Source organism: Citrus clementina, unplaced genomic scaffold, assembly GCF_000493195.1.
Source record: "Citrus clementina cultivar Clemenules unplaced genomic scaffold, Citrus_clementina_v1.0 scaffold_2, whole genome shotgun sequence".
Classification (NCBI taxonomy): Eukaryota; Viridiplantae; Streptophyta; class Magnoliopsida; order Sapindales; family Rutaceae; genus Citrus; species Citrus x clementina.
This window is the reverse complement of record NW_006262688.1, coordinates 5,974,197-5,994,420: the sequence shown is the minus strand read 5'-3', so window position 1 is coordinate 5,994,420 and position 20,224 is coordinate 5,974,197. Positions and strand designations below refer to the sequence as shown.

At 34.3% G+C, this 20,224-nt stretch overlaps 3 protein-coding genes across 3 annotated transcripts; all 3 read right to left on the bottom strand.

The window, feature by feature from the left end:
• Nucleotides 1-223: 223 nt before the first annotated feature.
• Nucleotides 224-6,440, bottom strand: LOC18053377 (germacrene A oxidase). Its single transcript, XM_024191696.1, has 3 exons — nt 6,433-6,440; nt 1,897-2,055; nt 224-776 (listed from the first exon to the last, which is right to left on the bottom strand). The coding sequence occupies exons 1-3, from the start codon at nt 6,438-6,440 to the stop codon at nt 224-226; spliced, it is 720 nt and encodes a 239-aa protein (XP_024047464.1).
• A 5,747-nt stretch (nt 6,441-12,187) lies between these two features.
• Nucleotides 12,188-14,056, bottom strand: LOC18053376 (flavonoid 3'-monooxygenase). The gene is made up of 2 exons (XM_006445955.2): nt 13,020-14,056; nt 12,188-12,906 (listed from the first exon to the last, which is right to left on the bottom strand). The coding sequence occupies exons 1-2, from the start codon at nt 13,986-13,988 to the stop codon at nt 12,274-12,276; spliced, it is 1,602 nt and encodes a 533-aa protein (XP_006446018.1). The 5' UTR covers nt 13,989-14,056; the 3' UTR covers nt 12,188-12,273.
• Nucleotides 14,057-17,154: 3,098 nt separating this feature from the next.
• LOC18053375 (flavonoid 3'-monooxygenase) lies at nt 17,155-19,115 on the bottom strand. Its single transcript, XM_006445954.2, has 2 exons — nt 18,003-19,115; nt 17,155-17,897 (listed from the first exon to the last, which is right to left on the bottom strand). Exons 1-2 carry the CDS (start codon nt 18,969-18,971, stop codon nt 17,265-17,267), a joined length of 1,602 nt encoding a protein of 533 aa, XP_006446017.1. The 5' UTR covers nt 18,972-19,115; the 3' UTR covers nt 17,155-17,264.
• Between the last annotated feature and the right edge of the window lie 1,109 nt (nt 19,116-20,224).

Below are 20,224 nucleotides of genomic sequence, written 5' to 3'. Positions count from 1 at the left end.
CAACATACCACGAGCAAGGCCTTCAATTGGATCGTGCTAATTGATGAAGCACTGTCCTCATTTTCCTGAAGCTCCAAGAGTAACTGTAAGAAGTCTTTATTCCTTCCTTCAATATTGTTCCCTGCTCCTCCCTCTTCGACAACAGAGACCTTGTTTCTGTACTGTTCAACAGCAGAATCGATAAAATTTTCAAACCATAGAGAAATCTTCTTTGTTCTCTTCTCTATACCTTGTATATCAAGCCATGGAAGCACGGAATGATATCCGAAATATTCGGTGTTCCCATTAGCACCACGAGTTCTGCTAGCTTAAACTTTAGCTCAGCCCCAAGGTTACTGATCCCTTTCTCTCTTAACTCAAGAGCTTCACCCCATAGCATGTTCTGTATAACACATACAAAAGTTGAGATCGACAACTCACCAACATCTATGGGCTTGCCAATGCCAGTTTTGTTGTTATTATACAAATCCCTAATTATATTTTTAACCTCTTGTTTTCTTAGAGCATAACAAGCGTCAAGACTTGCGTTACTCATCAACTTACCCACAAATAATTTGCGCAACTTTCTCCATTCAGGACCATAATTGGGAAATAAAATATCATTGCCACCAAAGGAGGCCACGAGTCCAGCTATCGGTGGGTCGCGGTTAGCGAATGTTATATCTTGATCACGAACCACTTGTTTAACTAGGGAAGGTGAGCTCACCACTACACACAATTTTTTGCCAAGCCAGAGCTTGAAGATTGGACCATATACACCAGCTAATTCCGTGAATGTCTTGTGCAAGTCAGTAGTTCCGAGAAACGGGAGGTATCCGATTACAGGCAAGCCGCGAGGTCCTGGTGGAAGTTTAGCATTTGTTTTCCTTGTCCACACGAAATAGACCACGGCTAATAGAGCAATTAAACATGCGATAATTGCACTCACGTTGGAGCTGGCATCATCAACCCACAAAGCCATATTCAATTATTCTTTAGTTTTAATATCTCTCAAAATCTGTGTTACCAAAGTAAATAAAGGAATGAAGTGATCGTGTGTGAAGATTCAAGTACAATACCTTTATCTATAGGCAAGTACTAACATTAATAATTTCAATTGCATGTTATTAATTATCGTAGTAATTAGGACAAAGAATGATAGACATTGGTGCAAATTGAAGCGGTGCCGCCTACGCTTCAAACCTATTGAAGTAGTCTAAGACGATTGTCTCAGTCTCACAAGTAAAATGTCACGTCTTAATCTGACGTGAAACCAACACCAATCAATAATATTTTGATATATGTTAATTTTTTTAAACTTATAAACTAATTTATTAAAAGGCAAACATTAGAATTTCTCCTATAATATTCTTTAATTATCTTATCACTAATATTCTACTAATATAAAACAATGGCAATTACAGCAAACTTAAAATGTGATAACTGGCGGTCTCCTCGTTGCTGGCGTCGTCGACCCACAAAGTCATATTCAATTATTATTTGTTTTAATACCTCAAAATCTGCGTTAGCAAAGTAAATAAAGGAATGAAGTGATCATGTGTCAAGACCTTTATTTTCCAGCCGACAAACGGAGTACATATTGTAAAAAATGCTTCAGTCGGGGTGTGTGGGCAATTGAACCCACTAAAAAAATTAAATTTCTCTAATTTCCTAATAATTTTTAGGAAAATTACCTTTGATTGGGGGCAATCGTACAAACAAATCATTAAGATCATTAATTTAAATTCACTAATAATTTCTCTAATTAATAAATTTGTATTTTTAAACTAATTAATAATATATTGCATTAAGAGAATTCTTAGTTACCTTTATTTATATTTCCTAAAATCATTCATTTTAAAAGCTAATTAAAATTATTTTGAATAAAAATATAATAGTAAAATAAATTCCGTGAATTTCTTGTGCAAGTCAGTAGTTCCGAGAAACGGGAGGTATCCGATTACAGGCAAGCCGCGAGGTCCTGGTGGCAGTTTAGCATTTGCTTTCCTTGATTTTTTCACATTCCATGCGAAATAAGTCACGGCAAGCACAGAAACTAAACAAGTGATAATTGCACTCTCATTGCTGCTGGCATCATCGACCCGCAAAGCCATATTCGATTGTTTAGTGTTTCAGAATGAATTTTAACGAAATATACGATGAGGGGATAATTTGTATTGCAATTGTCGTGCCTAAGCTCGTGAAATAATCGCGTAAAAGTAGATAGGGTCAGCATTCCGTCATGAGATACGTGGAATCTTTACCACATATATTCAATCAACCTATTAACTGATATTGATGCTCAGATTACAACTCATATTTAATTAGATTAGTATATTGATATTTACAATCAGACAATTACTGGGACTAATTTACAAATCTTATATAGTACAACCTAGATTTTAACCCTCTCTAATATTTGAGGGACGTCCACTCTACTCACATTTCGAAAGGGAGAGAACCGTCTTCACTCAAATTGAAGAAGGAAATTAACCCCCACAATATGTTGAGGGGGCTCGAACCCATGACCTCACAATTGTGACGCTTGGGTTCTAACCACTAGGCTTATTTTGAAACAATTTTTAAATCTTAACTAACGTGAGAAACAATGAATGAGTTTTGCTGGTTGAAAAATGATCGTTATTTGCCGAGTGATTGTTTTGGCAAGGACTCATCAAACGCACTAATTCGGAGTTGGAAAAATATGACCGTTAGTCTTTTCAAGGCTCAAGTTTTTTGATTCATTCATTGTTAATAGAGCTTCATTAATCAGCCGTCATCTTTGTAAACAAACAATAAATTACTTGTAGCCAAGAATTGAAAAATGGAAGCCAAAGCCGTGGTTCCAAGGCAACCCAGGGTGTCTCTTAGTCTCAAATTTATTTTCTTGATGATTTTTTGTGGATTATTTTTTCTCTTTTATTGGGTATGATTTTTATTTTTATTTTTATTTTTGAGTTCCTTCATCTCAAACTCTCTCAACAAATACTTCTGAAGAGCAACCCACTGGTTTCTTTCCTGGTGGAAGATCAACTAGTTCCCATGTTTGATTTTTTTGAAGAGATCTCATTTCGTCATTCATAGCTGCTTTCCACTTTGGATTTTTTAAGGCTTCCTGCACACTGTTAGGAATAGACACAGTAGATAATTGATTCACAAATGACTAATTTGATTCTAACAAGCGATGGTTAGACACAAAATGACTTATAGGGTATTTGACTCTACTAGAGAGGTTAGGCTTATATGTGGGTTTAGGGATACCTCTATTTTGATGCTGGGGAAGTATTCTTCTTATTAGACTAGGATTTGTGGTAGGATCATCCTCTGCAGACGATTGGTTAGATATTTCTTCATGTGGTTCTTCATGGACTCATTCTCGATTATGGTTATGTCTGAGTTATTTTGCTCCCCAAATGTGTATTCACTTGTCTTAGCCTGAGAATCATCGCCATTTTCTTTTCCAGTATCTTGAAGGTTTACTACCTCAATGGAGGATTGATCTTCTTCAGGTGGAAGATATGAAAGAATATGAATTTCCTCTTCATTATACTCCCCCTGAAATTCAGGCTCTGATGGGTAGTACATGATATCTTCATAAAAGACGACGTCCATGGTGATGTATATTTTTTCTTAATAGAGAATGATAGCATCGGTACCCTTTTTTATGTAAGGCATTCCCTACAAATACACAACGTAGTGCTCGAGGAGATAATTTGTCTTGTCGTGGCAAATGAACGAAGGCAACACATAACCAAACATATGTGGGGGTAAATTCGGCACATTTGATGACATAATTCTTCATTTAGAACCAGAAAAGGAGTTTGGAATCCAAGGGAGATTGAAGGTGTTCGATTGATCAAGTATGTTGCGGATGCCAGTGCTCCTCCCCAATAAAATACTGGCATGCGGGCCTAGATTAGTGATGCTTGAACAACTTCTAGTAAATGTCTGTTTTTCCGCTTAGCAATGCCATTTTGTTGGAGTGTCCCTACACAAGTGATTTGGTGGTCAAGTCATTTTGATTTCAAAAACTGTTGAATTGTTGTGCTCATATAATTGCCTCCATTATCAGTATGTAGAACTCAAATTTGTGTCTGAAATAGAGTCGTTGCCATCATATGAAATCTTTGAAATAAATTAAGAGTTTACTTCATCTTTTGATTTCATCAAAAAAATCCATGTCAATCTGCTACAATCATCAATAAATGTAACAAACCAACGAGCTCGTCCAATGGTAGAAACTTTAGATGGTCCCCATACATCAGAATGTACTACCATGAAAGGAACTGGATTCTTATTTAAGGACAATTGAAAAGTAGTTCGATGGCTATTTGAAAGTTCACAAACATCACATTTAAAGTTACAAACATCAAATTTCATAAACAAATTAGGAAACAATTTTTTTAAGTAACCAAATGACACATGCCCTAACGTCTATGCCATAACCAAATTTCTTATTTCCTTTTTCTTCATGGAACTGTCTGCTACTAATGCGGGGCTTAACTTTTCAGTGTTTATTGATGTCATCTCCAGGTAATACAAGTTGCCTCGTTTGATACCATAACCAATCGTTTGCTTCGTTTGGATGTCCTTAAACACGCAATGATCGGACCAAAACATTACAACACGTGATAAGTAAGTGGTTATTTGAGACACATATAAAAGATTATAATTTAAAGATTGAACAATTAACACATAGTCTAAATTTAATTTAACTGTGAGTTGTAAAGATCATTCCCCAATAACTGAGGTTGTGGTTCTATTTACAGTGGAAACATGTTTTTGTGAAGATGGTTTCAATTGAGAAACTTATCGAGAATCAAAAGTCATATGATCAGTTGCACCATAATCAATTATTCATATAATATTAATAACAGATGTAAGAGTTTTAAGGACCTTACCTGAATTGACAGAGGTTGCAATTTGCGCTGAAGATTCTTTTCTAAGATCTGTAGTGGATGTGGATTCCGCTACTGCAGTTTTTGATCCCTGCTTTGTGTTATTCTTTCGAGTATGCCACCAGTCAGGATATCCAACAATTTCAAAACATTGTTCTCTCGTGCTATCATAGCAGACGTTTCTGAGTCGTCCACCTTCTTGTTTAGTTTGCTTTGCCGTACATCTTCTTTTCGGATTATAGAATAACATTTTTCTAAGTCTGGGATAGTATCTTTTCGTAGAATTTCTCCACAAACTTGGTCAAATTCTTCATCTAGCCCAACAAGAAAAATGTGCACTCTCAATCTTTCAATAGACTTTCTGTATATTATAACATCTTCTGGATCCTTCATGACCACTTTATCTCGATGATTAAGTTCTTCAAATACTTCGATCAATTATCCGTAGAATTTAGAGAGTGGTTGTCCATTTTGCTTCGTAGAGAACGCCTTCTGGTTTAGAGTGAAAACTTGTATTTCATCGCTTCCATCATAGAAGACTTTTGATAATGCATTCCAAATTTTGTAAACTGTAGGAATTCAGAACTATCGCTTCATGATCTCAGGACACATGGATATAAGTAACCATCTTTTTACATTTTGGTTCTCACTATACCATTTCTCATATTCCTTTGAAAATTTGTCAGATGGCTTTGTGCTGCTATGAATATATGAGAGTTTTGTTTTCTTTCTGTGAGATGCATCTCCATAATTTGAGAACAAATATTGTAGTTTGTCTTAGTAAGGATAATTCTGGCATTAAATACCCCATCAGGTTGAACAGATTGAATGACAACATGAGTAGATTCAGTTGGAGTTTTCTCCATTTTTTTTCTTTTTTTATTGCAAAAAACAAGTTTAGAAAGAAAAATGTTGTATAGCTTCAAATGAGGAAAAAAAATTTAAGGCAAAAATAACAAGTTGTTTTGTTTCTGCTTAAGAAAACGACATGTCGTTTCTAACGAAATAAAAACGACGAGTCATTTTCCAAGCTGCTGCACTTCTAGAGACGAAAACGACACGTTGTTTTGCGTCTTCTGCAACCTCTGGAGCGCGTGAGGGTGAGTTAGTGGTGACGGAGGCGCGTGGTGGTTGGCCGTGATTCCGGGAAGCGCGTGGAGGCGCGCGTGTGGCTGTGTTTGAGTGCGAAACTTTTATAGTTTGTTTATTGGAAGCTGAGAAAATTGATGATATTTTTGGTTTTTGAAGACACTTCTTGGGAAAATTTATGGGACTATTGATAGATTTGTAAACTTAAGTTTTTACGTATGTGTGGCTTGTTCTTTTATTGGCATGGGTTTCTGTAATGCTAGAAATGCTTTTAAGGAAGAAAAAATAGTGGAAAAATGGTTGTGGGAGGAATTTAGTTTTCTTTGCTTTTGTTACAAACAGGGCAGTTAGGGGTGTCAAAAAAACCCGCCCGGACCGGATCCGGCCCAGACCCGGCCAATCCGGTCCGAACAAAACCCAGACCGCATATACTGCAAAAGCGGATCCGGGTTTCAGAATTTAAAACCCGGACATTTCCGGGCACGATCTGGGTTCAGCACCAAAAACCCAGAATCCGAACCCGTTTTCCGAATAAACTTAAAAAAAAAATGTAAAACCAGTTACCCAAACCCAAATCGCAAAACACCCAAATCCCTAATTCGAATTCCCCAGACCCCAGTTACCCAAACCCAAAGACATAAGCAGCAACGCTGCCACCGGCTACCCACCGTCAGTTCGTCACCGTCGCCCCTCGGTACTCGACAGTGGGCATCATCTCTTCTGGTTTGGCATTTGCTGACTCGATTTTGCTTGGTTGCGGCTGTTGCTCCAGTAAAATATTTTCATCATGCTTAACTTGTCTTTCCTTCTTCAACTAATCAACCATTTTTCCCTTATCTGCAATCATTTTGTCTTTTTCGTCGATCATTACATATCACGACGAGCAACCTCCTCATCCAACTCTTTTGCCTTCTGTTTCGAGCTCTCCTTCTCAGCCTCATCAGTTTTAGCCCTCTCTCCATATATTTATTTATTTATTTATATAGCAAGTGACTTTGCTCCTTGTTTAATTACCTGGTCATTGTGTTTCTTGAATCTTGAGCAGACACCTTAGGTAATTGGCCTAACAACATATATGGATTTCACCTTTTCTTTTCTTGGTATTTTAAATAAAATGAAAAGACATTAGAACATTATAGGTCTATTAGCGAAATAATAAATTTTGTCTTCCCAGTTGCATTTTTGTCGATTGCTTCTCTGTTGGCTGTTGCTATTTGTGTTTATCTTCGACCAATTTTGTGCATGGTTGCTGACTTGCTGTGAGCTTGTGAATTTGTGATTACTGTTGCTCTGTTTTTTCGGCCAAATCCTTTTCCCTTTTTTAATTTTATATTGCTGACTTGCTGCTGTGAGCCTGTTTTGAGCCTTTTTTAATTTTTTTTGAAATAATTGTTTGCGGGCTTAGAAGCTTGGAAGACAAAATCCGGACCCAGGACACGCCGGGCTCAAGCCCGGACCGGACATGCAAAAGCTGGGTTTTTTTCGAGCCCGGGTTTCAATTTTTGGCAGCCGATCCGGTCCCGATTTGCACTAAACCCAGACCGGACCTGGGGTTTTGCCAAGCCTAAAGGGCAGTGAACCTCGCTCTGATACCATGAAGAAACAAGTTTTTCATTTCTTAAGTAAAACATTATACATTGAGCATATTTATAGATGCAGAGGTTATAATTTTTCAAAATTTAGATACTCGTATTACGGAAAAATCTTCACCAACCATGTCGTTACCGTTCAGTGCGGATCATGTCTTTGAAAACTTCCATTCAATGTCGTTTTATTTGACATTCTCAACACTCCTTTTTATACCTTGAATTAAACCATGAAAGCACCGAAATATGTCAAAAAATATTTGGTGTTCCCATTAGCACCATGAGTTCTACAACCCTAAATTTAGCTCAGCCCCAAGATTTGTCCCCAAGTCAATGCAAGCATGCCAGTGCCATACCACAATGCGCAGGTTCTAAATTACACAAGCCAAAGTTGAAATCGACAATTCACCAATATCAATGGACTTGCCAATGCCTTTTTTTTTTTTTCCTTTTTGTTGTTATGAATATCTCTGATAGTATTCTTAACCTCTTGTTTTCTTCGACCATAACTAGAATCAAGGCTTGCGTTACTTATCATCGTGCCCACAAATAATTTGCTCAACTTTTTTCATTCAAGGCCACAATTGGACCATGCAATATCGTCGACACCATAGGTGGCGACCAATGCAGCAGTTGCTAGGTCACTAGGCCGGAAGTAAATGTTGTTCTTGATCACGAACCACTTGTATAATTACTAGGTCATGAGATATGTGGAATCTATATCCCACAAATTCAATCAACCTATTAAGGGTGCGTTTGTGATTGAGGTTGGGCAGTTGTAGCTTAAAAGATACAGCAAAGTGTTTGGTAAACACTAGCTGCTGTAGCTTGGAAACTATGTTGATGTGATTTTTCACTTATATCATGGAAAATATATTATATCTTTAATAATTTTATCAAAAGATAACAAATAAATCATTAGCCTTCTATTTTCACATACTAGCACTAGAAGCCAGCTAACTCAGTCGAGTTGCCCACAAAACGAACGAAACGTTGTTTTTAACTTCAAATGGAAACAACTAAATGCAGCAAGAAAGTGTTTTAATTGGGATAAATTTTCATTTTCTTGACTTTTATCTTGATGTGTAAGGCTCATTTGCTGAATAATTACACCTTTAATTCAATATTGATATCGACGTGGCTTGATGTCATCGACTCATAGCTGTTATTGTCTGAAGGAAACGTATTTCTAACTTGCCTCCCTTTGGTCTGGTCCATTCAGATTGGGGATTTCTTGAAAATAGCAAAAAATTTGGGCCGCTTATATAATTTTGGCGATTTTTGTTAGTAAATTGAAGGGTGTAGCAGACACGCAACTAAAGTAAAATTAAGAAATAATGAGACACATAATTACATAGAGACACCAGAAATTATGTGGTTTAGCTTTTAGCCTACGCCCACGGGCGAAAATAGAAGGAAAATATTTTACTAATAAAAATGAGTTACAAGTATTATAGTATTTTATCTCCCTATTTAAAATCATAATACACTCAAACTCTCAAATCACTAGACTCTTAAATCGCTTAAAAGGCACTGAAGAATTCGAAGAATAAAATGAGGGAAACGCCCCTTTATTTATAGCAATCACATGACTGCTATGCACTATTATTTTATTAATTTTTTTTCTTCTTCCCTATACCGCGTGGCACCATTTTTTTCTTCGTTCTTTTTTCTTTTTCTTCTTCCTCTTTTGTCTCCTTTCCTTTTTTTCTTTTGCTTTTGCGGTGGGGTATTGACAATTTTCTCATCTGTCTTATCTGTTTTTATTGCTCCAAAGAACTATTCTACCAATAATTCAAGATATACCATTGCAGTTTTCCATCATAATAATGCCTCTGACAAGCTGTGTGAGGTGTTTGTCCATTGATAAAAAGTTCTGCTTAGAAATTAGAATGATCGATCCTGACAAAATTACAGATGATATGGCATATAATGCTAGCATACATTTTTCTTGAATAGTTATTTTCGTTGGAGTTTTGTCCATTGATAATGTGAAAAAATATTTTGTTAAATATTAATTTGGAAGTAAATAAATTAAATGTGGAAAAGATTTTAATTCTAATGTCACAAAGTCGTAACAGTGAATGTTGAGTAACGGTGCCAACGCTACGTTCCGTTTAGTAAGTTCCAGGTGATGCAGCATATGGTGCAATTCAGTAACGAATAATTTGAAAATTTCTAAAATCGACCGTATAACAAATAAATGCCACTCCAATGCTTGAGATTAAAATATTGAAATATTGTCGAGAATTCTATTATTATTCAATTTATGTGGTAATACGATTAAATTCAACTAAATTTGTTATAACAAATTGACTTGATTTTAATATAAAAAAATTCTACAATAATCTTATTACTAATATTCTATGAATATAAGACAACCGCAATTAGAGTAACTTAACAAGTGATAATTGTGGTCTCCTTGTTGCTGGCATCCTCGGCCCACAAAGTCAATTATTATTTAGTTTTAATGCCTCAAAATCTGTGTTAGCAAAGTCAATAAGGGAATGAAGGTCATGCGTGAAGATTCAAGCACAAAACCTTTTTTTTATAGCCAAGTGTTAACACTAATTATTTCAATTGTATGTTATTAGTTATAGTAGTATTTACGATAAAGGATGATAGTCATGTATTGAAATATGTTCACTGTTGCAACATAGCTAGATCAGGTTGACACTTTTGCATGCGAAAAGGCATGGGGTTTGATTTTCTACATCTCCACAAATTAAATAAATAAAAATTTTTAATTTGATGGAGTAGTTTTCAATTAATTTTCTTTAGCTGGTCACCTAACTATGAAATTTGAAAGATGGAGATAGGGCTAAAAATTTATTTCAGTTTTATCTGCCCTCCTGTCTTTTAAATAGAAAGATAACAAATAAAATACGCATAGGATTATGACATTTAATAAATAAAATAAAGATTATTAATTAGTTTTTTTCATTTCTTTTTAAAAGTTAAAGGGGTGTGCAAAGTCCAAATTTATTTCTTAACCCCTAATCTCCACCAAGATTTAAACCTAAGTAGCCAGCCAAACAAAACTTCTTGAGAATCACTCAGTCATGTCCTTGGGAACAGAAATTATATAATTAGTTTTTTTTTTTTGGTGCTGATTTCAACATATTCTGTTTATACATGGCTCCAACAAAATTCAAAGCTAAAAAGTAGGTCTATGCAGAATAATAAATTAAAGTTACAAATATGGGTAGGTTTTTTTTTTCCAATATTATTGAGATTTGTTTTTTCAATTTTATTGAGATAATAAAAGCCTACTACTAAAACAAGGCCTTGGTAGAATGGAGGTGTTTGATAAAATGTGAGTAATTATTTTTATAATACTATAATATTAAATTAGAAAGAAGAAAAATGAAAGGTGGGAAACAAAGGCTCTGGGAAATTTCTAAGTAAGATGGAGATGGGAAGAAGAAATCGGGAAAAATGATGACTATGGTTGCTTTTAAAAAGAGTGGAACTATTAAGACCCTTTCAGCATTCTCACAAAACCTCTCTTTCTAAAATTCACAATTTAACCTTGATTAATTTTAAAATCTTATATATTTTAATTAAACTCCTCAATCGTGATCATCATTCTTATCGATCAACATATAATTTTCAAAGGTGCATAGCCTAGTTAAACCCCTTTGTTTTTTCTGCTTAGTAATTATTTTGAGATAATTTATTTCAAAATTTAACAGCATATCCTGATTTTTTTTTCAAAAGAATGATGAAGAAATTAAAAAAAAAAAAAGATTATGCTTGAATTTTGATAAGCAGATGATTGTTCAACAGCAATTGAAGGAAATTGAGAGCGATTCTCGCACAGGAATGAGTTACAAATTAATTTGTTGTAAAAGTTTTGTTATAAAAGAATTTTGTTCTTACAAGATTTCTTGAGAACTAAAAATAAAGGGTTAGTTATGGAATTAGGTTTCAGGTGATTTTAGCATATGATGCAATTTAGTAACAAATAATTTTATAAATTTTAAAATCCATCGCATAACAAATATATTGAAATATTCGTTGAAAATTCTATTATCATTCAATTTATATTGTAACACAATTAAACTCAACCGAATTTGTTATAGAAAATTGACTTAACATTAATAGAGAAAAATAAAAACTCTAATCTTTTTGCTACCGATAGAATACAGCGGCAAATTCAGCAACTAAACATGTGAAATTTCTTCCTTCAATATTGTTCCCTGTTGCTTCTTCACCTTTAACAACAGAGACCTTGTTTCCATACTGTTCAACAGCAGAATTCATAATATTTTTAAACCATAAGAAAATTTTCTTTGTTCACTTTTCAATATATATTGAATGGTATCGTCTTTTGATAAACATATATATATATATATATATATATATATATATATATATTATAATATCAATACGTAATATTATTTAGAGATACAAAATAGTGTAATTTATGACAAATGGGTGTACAATGTATGATATAAATTGTGTTAAATATGTATGAAGCGGGTTATTGAACGTGTATAAATTTAGACTCTCATAAAATTTTAAAATGTAATATTTATAAATTGTAATTCAAACATAATTATTACAAAGTAGCTCCAAATACAAGCATGACGACAGATTATGCCGTTGAAAAAAAAAAAAAAGCAACGGAGGACTCTTATTTGAAATATTTTATTACGATTGAACTTAAAATAACATACAAATCTTCGGAAATTAACAAAATCATCACAACCATTGTCTTAATGGTAGAGCTCTGAATTGGATAGTCTTGGTGTTGGAATAGCAACCAATGGCTCTTTTTTCTTAATGACAATCCCAAATTTTTCTGATAAGTTTAGCTTTGTGCCAGTTGGCAATTCCCACTCGAATGAGTGCAATAAGGAAGCCAGAACAAACATCAGCATCCTCTCAGCTAGAGCAATCCCAGCACACATTCTTCTACCAGAACCAAATGGCAAGTACTGAAAATTGTTACCTGAGTAATCGAACTTACTCGCGATACCGTCATCTAGAAACCTCTCGGGTCGAAATTGTAAGGGATTATCCCAAAGTTTAGGGTCCCTGTGGATTGCCCGAACATTCAACATAATAGTTGTATCTTTGGGAATGTTATAGCCACCGATGTTGCTACTCTCGCTTGCCCTACGTGGTAGTAATAAAGGCACTGCAGGATGCAGACGAAATGTTTCCTTCACCACAGCATCTAAATACATTAATCTAGACAGGTGAAATTCTTCAACACAACTGTCCATGCCCACAACTTGAGCTAATTCTTCCTGAACTTTCTTCATTACTTGTGGATGCTGCATCAACTCTGCCATTGTCCATTCCACCATCGTAGTTGTGGTGTCGGTTCCAGACGTAATTATATCCTGTCCAAAAGGTGACAATAAAATTCTAATTAAAAAAAAAAGGTTGAAAATATCACTCATGCAAATATACAACTGTGCTTGTATAACTGTTCGTGGCTAGTTGCTTAACATACCGCGAGTACGGCCTTGAATTGGTTCATGCTAATTGAGGAAGCACTGTCATCATTTTCTTGAAGCTCCAATAGTAACTGCAAGAAGTTCTTGTTCCTTGATCCTTCAAAATTTTTCCCCGCTCTTTCTTCACCTTCAACAGTTAACTCCTTGTTTCTATGCTGTTCAACAGTAGAATTTATAACATTATCAAGCCAGAGTGAAATCTTCTTTGCTCTCCTCTCTATACCTTGTATGTCGAGCCATGAAAGCATTGGAAAGACATCCGAAATATTCGGTGTTCCCGCAAGCACCATGAGTTCTGCCAGCTTAAATTTTAGCCCAGCCCTAAGATTAGTGGTCCCTTTCTCTTTTAATTCAAGCGCTTCACCCCACAGCATGTTCTGTATAGCACATACCAATGTTGAAAACGACAATTCACCAATGTCAATGGGCTTGCCAATTTTGTTGTCGTTGTTATACAAATCCCTGATAGTATTTTTAACCTCTTGTTTTCTTAGAGCATAACAAGCATCAAGGCTTTCGTTATTCATCATCTTGCCCACAAAAAATTTGCGCAACTTTCTCCATTCGGGACCGTAATTGGACCATGCAATATCATTGCCACCATAGGAGACCACTAGTGCAGCCTTCGGTGGGTCACGGTTCGCGAATGTTGTATCTTGATCACGAACCACTTGTCTAATTAGGGAAGGTGAGCTCACCACTACACATAATTTATTTCCAAGCCAAAGCTTGAAGATCGGACCATAAACTCCGGATAATTCCGTGAATTTCTTGTGCAAGTCAGTAGTTCCAAGAAATGGGAGGTATCCGAATACAGGCAAGCCGCGAGGTCCTGGTGGCAGTGTAGCATTTGCTTTCCTTGATTTTTTCACATTCCATGCGAAGTAAACCACGGCAAGCACAGAAACTAAACAAGTGATAATTGCAGTCTCATTGCTGCTGGCATCATCGACCCGCAAAGCCATGTTCGATTATTTAGTTTTAGTGTTTCAGAATGAATTTTAACGAAATATCTGATGAGGGGATAATTTGTAATGGCATAGCTGGCACCCGTTAATCTTATAAATAGATGTAGAAAGGGTTCTAACGGCCAGCATTTTGTAATGACATACATAAAATCTATACCACAGACGTATAAGTCAACCTATAAATCTTTACCACAGATGTATAAATCACCTCAAACATCTAGATTAATGCATAGACAAATTTTTCTACATTATTCAGTCGGCAAAACCACAGATTTTTTATATTAATAAGTTTGTCGAGTGAAATGTCAGAGATATTTTGAATAGAGATGTATCAATCAACCTAGAAATTATTTCCCTTTATATATAGTAGGCAATTTCTAATCACCTCAAACATTTAGATTAACGTAGAGACAAAATTTTCTACAGTATGCAGACGGCAAAACCATAGATTTTTTTATATTAACAAGTTTGTCGAGTGAAATATCAGAGATATTTTCAATAGAGATATCCACCCAACATGCACATAATAACTTTGAGCTCCGCCAATAACACCCTTCATCACCACCAACTGATCAGCTGATACAACGATGAATATTTTGCATGGATCTAATTATTATCTGGATTTTAGAGCATGCTTGGGGCTTCAACCCTCAATATCGTACACACTGCAATATATAGAGAAAACAATAGCTATGTGTGTTTGATGAACGTTCCCTTAATTGTGAATTTTTAATAATTAATAATTTCTATAATTTTATTTTTAAATCAAAATTATTTGATTATTAAAAGTTTAACTAACAAATATATTAGATTAAAATTAAGTTAAATACCGCAACTAAACAAGTGATAATTGCGGTCTCGTTGATGTATTCAATTTCGTTTTGTTTTACTGTTTCAGAAACTATAATGATCAGGGGATAATTAATAATAGCAGTGGCACACCTAAGCTTGTTTATTAATCGTTTAAATGTAGATGGGCTACAAACTATAATGATGTGGCTTGATGTCCTCGTTGTCATTTTCTATGAAGGAAATGTATTTCTTACTTGCCTGTCCATTCAAATATCAAATTGACGCCCCGAAAGAAACGCTGTTTTTAACTTCAAATGGAAACAGCCCAATTTTCATTTTCTTGACTTTTATCTTGATTCCCCAAAAAAAATAATAAAAAAAAATGTGAAAGTGAAATCACTAGCCTTCTATCGTCACACACTAGCACTGGAAGCCAGCTAGCTAGTGGCGCCTGCTCAATCGAATCGCCCACAAAACGAAAGAAACGTTGTCGTTTTTAACTTCAAATGGAAACAGCCAAATGCAGCCAGAAAGTGTTTTAATTGGGATAAATTTTCATTTTCTTGACTTTTGTATGTTATTAATTATCGTATTAATTTGGACAAAGAATGATAGCCATTAGTGCAAATTTCAAATGCATTAAAATAGTTTAAGCCGATTGTCTCCACCTCATAAGTAAGGTGTCACGTCTTAATTTGACGTGAAACCACCACCAACTAATAATATTTTAATATATCTTAATTTATTAAAAGTCAAAAAATAGAATTTCTCTTATAATATTCTCTAATTAAACTCATTTTTGTTACTAACCTCATTAACCTTAATCATTTTTAAGTGAAAATTTTAATTTAAGGTGGAAGGCTGTTCCCGCTGATAAACAGAGTACATATTGTAAAAAATGCTTCAGTCGGGGCCAGGGGTGGATCTACGTTCAGAATGCGTGGGCAATTGAACCCACTAAAAGTTAAATTTATTTAATTTCGTATTAGTTTTTAGGAAAAATTACCTTTGACTGGGGGTGATCTTGTAAATAAGTTTTGATGTTGGGGTTGATTTTAATTATGAATCATTATTTTTCGTTATGGTATTACCCCCTCTAAATTAATTTTCTATATCCACCGATTGTGACCGAGTATTAAAATATGTTTTATCTAACCAAATTTATATGTAAATTAGAAGAAGGAAGAAGATACAAATAGGATTATGATGTATAGATGAATTAATTAGTTACTTGTGTTGCCGATCTAATTGTCTGTTGCATTTTTTTTTTTTTTTGCCTCCTCCAAATATCTTTCTCATTTCTATGTCAGTTTCTCTTTTATTATATATTCGAATATTTAATCGGGGTCTATAAATATTCATTAAAAAAAAAAAACTCATTTCCTTCAATAATTGTTCGTGGAAGTAGAAACTGATCCGTGAACTACCAATGTTAAAACTTAAAATATGTGATAGGTTATCAAGGTTCAGTTATGTTGCAACACCGGTACATTGCTTTCACTATTGCAATGTGCTTGAAGATACTTTTATTTTCTACACCTCCATTAAATAAATAAATAAAATTTGTTAAATTGATGGAGTAGTTTTTAAGTAATTTTCTTTAGCTGGCCACCTAAATAAGAAACTTGAAAGATCAAGATAGGCTAAAAATTTATTTGAGTTTCATCCACCTACCTATCTTTTTAAATAAAAAAAATAACAAATAAAACACATGTAGGATTATGATATATTAATGAATAAAATAAACATTAATTAATTAGTTTTTTATTTATTTTTAAAAGTTAGGAGGTGTACAAATTTTGAGATTATTGATTTTTTTTTATACAATATCAATATATAATATTATTTAGAAATATAAAATAGTGTAATTTATGACAAAATGGTGTACAATGTACAATGTACAATGTAAATTATGTTAAATATGTATTAAACGAGTTATTGGGTTATGTCGTATTAAGTGACATAGTTACCTAATTATTAAATGGGTTTGTCCGGTCACCCAATTATTTTCCGTGTCAAGTTTAAGTTTTAATATTTTGACACGATTATTAAATGGGTCATATTTGAGTCAAATTAAATTTAACACAATAAAAAAATGACATAACGCGAAAACAATCAGGTAACTCTTTTTACTAGCTCTAGAAATATCTCCTCTTTAAACTCGTAGAATAGACCAAAAAATTAGGAGGTATAAAAGTTTCATCTATACTTTAATAGAATTTTGAATCCTAAAACTTTTAGGAAATTTTTTATTGAACGTGTATAGATTTAGACTCTCATAAAATTTTAAAATGTAAATATTTATAAATTGTAATTCAAAAATTATTTCAAAGTAGCTCCAAACACAAGCATGATGACAGATTATGCCGTTGAAAAAAAAATTAGCAACGGAGGACTTTTATTGAAATATTTTATTACGATTGAACTTGAAATAACATACAAATCTTCCGATACTCACAAAATCATCACAATCATTTTGTCTTAATGGTAGAGCTCTGAATTGGATAGTCTTGGTGTTGGAATAGCAACCAAAGGCTCTTTTTTCTTAATGACAATCCCAAATTTTTCAGATAAGTTTAGCTTTGTGCCAGCTGGCAATTCCCACTCAAATGAGTGCAATAACGAAGCCAGAACAAACATCAGCATCCTCTCAGCTAGAGGAATCCCAGCACACATCCTTCTACCAGAACCAAATGGCAAGTACTGAAAATTGTTACCTGAGTAATCGAACTTACTCTCGACACCAACATTCAGAAACCTCTCGGGTCGAAATTCTAAGGGATTATCCCAAAGTTGAGGGTCCCTGTGGATAGCCCAAACATTCAACATAAGAGTTGTATCTTTGGGAATGGTATAGCCACCAATGCTGCCACTCTCACTTGCTCTGCGTGGTACTAATAAAGGCAATGCAGGATGCAGACGAAACGATTCTTTCACCACAGCATCTAAATATTTCAATTTAGGCAAATGAAATTCTTCAACACAACTGTCCATGCCCACAACTTGAGCTAATTCTTCCTGAACTTTCTTCATGACTTGTGGATGCTGCATCAACTCTGCCATTGTCCATTCCACCATCGTAGTTGTGGTGTCGGTTCCACCCGTAATTATATCCTGTTCAAAAGATTACAATAAAACTTTAATTTAAAAAATTAAAAAAAGTTGAAAAGCGTCACTCATGCAAATATACAACTGTTCGTGGCTAGTTGCTTAACATACCGCGAGCACGCCCTTAAATTGGTTCATGCTAATTGAGGAAGAACCGTCTTCATTTTCTTGAAGCTCCAATAGTAACTGCAAGAAGTTCTTGTTCCTTGATCCTTCAAAATTTTCCCCTGCTCTTTCTTTACCTTCAACATTAAAGTCCTTGCTTCTATACTTTTCAACAGTAGAATTTATAATATTTTCAAACCAGAGTGAAATCTTCTTTGCTCTCCTCTCTATACCTTGTATGTCGAGCCATGAAAGCATTGGAAAGATATCCGAAATATTCGGTGTTCCCAGTAGCACCATGAGTTCTGCAAGCTTAAATTTTAGCTCAACCCCAAGAATAGTGGTCCCTTTCTCTTTTAATTCAAGCGCTTCACCCCACAGCATGTTCTGCATAGCACATACCAGTGTTGAAATCGACAATTCACCAATGTCAATGGGCTTGCAAATTTTGTTGTTGTTGTTATACAAATCCCTGATAGTATTTTTAACCTCTTGTTTTCTTAGAGCATAACAAGCATCAAGGCTTGCGTTACTCATCATCTTGCCCACAAAAAATTTGCGCAACTTTCTCCATTCGGGACCGTAATTGGACCATGCAATATCATTGCCACCAAAGGTGGCCACTAGTCCAGCGATCGGCGGGTCACGGTATGCGAATGTTGTATCTTGATCACGAACCACTTGTTTAACTAGGGAAGGTGAGCTCACCACTACACATAATTTATTTCCGAGCCAGAGCTTGAAGATCGGACCATAAACTCCGGATAATTCCGTGAATTTCTTGTGCAAGTCAGTAGTTCCGAGAAATGGGAGGTATCCGACTACAGGCAAGCCGCGAGGTCCTGGTGGAAGTTTAGCATTTGCTTTCCTTGATTTTTTCACATTCCATGCGAAGTAAACCACGGCAAGCACAGAAACTAAACAAGTGATAATTGCACTCTCATTGCTTCTGGCATCATTGACCCGCAAACCCATATTCGATTATTTAGTTTTAGTGTTTCAGAATGAATTTTAACGAAATATCTGATGAGGGGATAATTTGTAATGGCATAACTGGCCATAAATAGATGTAGATAGGGTCCCAACGGCCAGCATTTGATAATGAAATACATAAAATATATACCATGGACGTATCAATCAACCTATAAATCTATACCACAGATGACAAAATCATAGATTTTTTTTGTATTAATAAGTTTGTCGAGTGTAATGTCAGAGATATTTTTAATAGAGATGTCCACGAAATGTCAGAGATATTTTCGTTTAAATGTGGATGGGCTACGATTCTACGAATGGCCAGCATTTGTTATCAGAGACGTTCAATTATCGTTTAAATCTGTGCCACACGTGAAAATTGATTCAAAAGAAAAGAGAGGAGGGGAGGTGGGCTAGTGAACGCCTCTAACTTCGGTACGATCTCTACAAGATATTTGTTAAAGATTAATTTGGCAGAAAACAAATTATATGTACAAAACAAAAAGAATTGAATTCTAATGTCAAAAAAGTCGTAAAAGTGAATGTTGAGTAATGACACATTCCGAATTATTAAGTTTGAAGTGATAGTAGCATGTGGTGCAATCTAGAAACAAATAATTTTACAAATTTTTAAATTGATTGTATAATAAATAAAGTGTAATGATATAGTCATTAATTTTTATATAAATTTATTTTTTATAAATTCACGTGGCATGATAAGATTGGTTGAATTAAATGTCATTTGGCCCACATAATTTATTTTTATTATTTTATATTTTTATTCAATTAATGAATTAACGCCACGTCAGTTTGTATAAAATAAATTTATATAAAAATTTATAGTTGTATCATCATTCATAAATAAATGCCAGTTCAACACGTCAGATAAAAATATTAAAATATTCTTTGAAAATTCTATTATTATTCAATTTAAATAGTAGCGCAATTAAACTCAAACTTTTGATGTGGAGGTTTAAGAACCGGTCGATTTGATTCAATTTTTTTCATATCATAAAACAAGCATTTTTAACAACTTGTTTTCGTAGACCATAATAAGGCCTAGGAAAATTAAGGTCGTAGGCTAAAAAATATAAGTTATACTTTTTTATAATTACCATTAAAATTATATTAAAAAATTATTTTAAGCTTCTCCTTCCTGTATTATGAGATGCAACGTTTTTATTAGATTTCAGGTATCAATTTTTAATTTTTTTGAATAATTATGCATGATAATAGAATAAGCTATGATATAT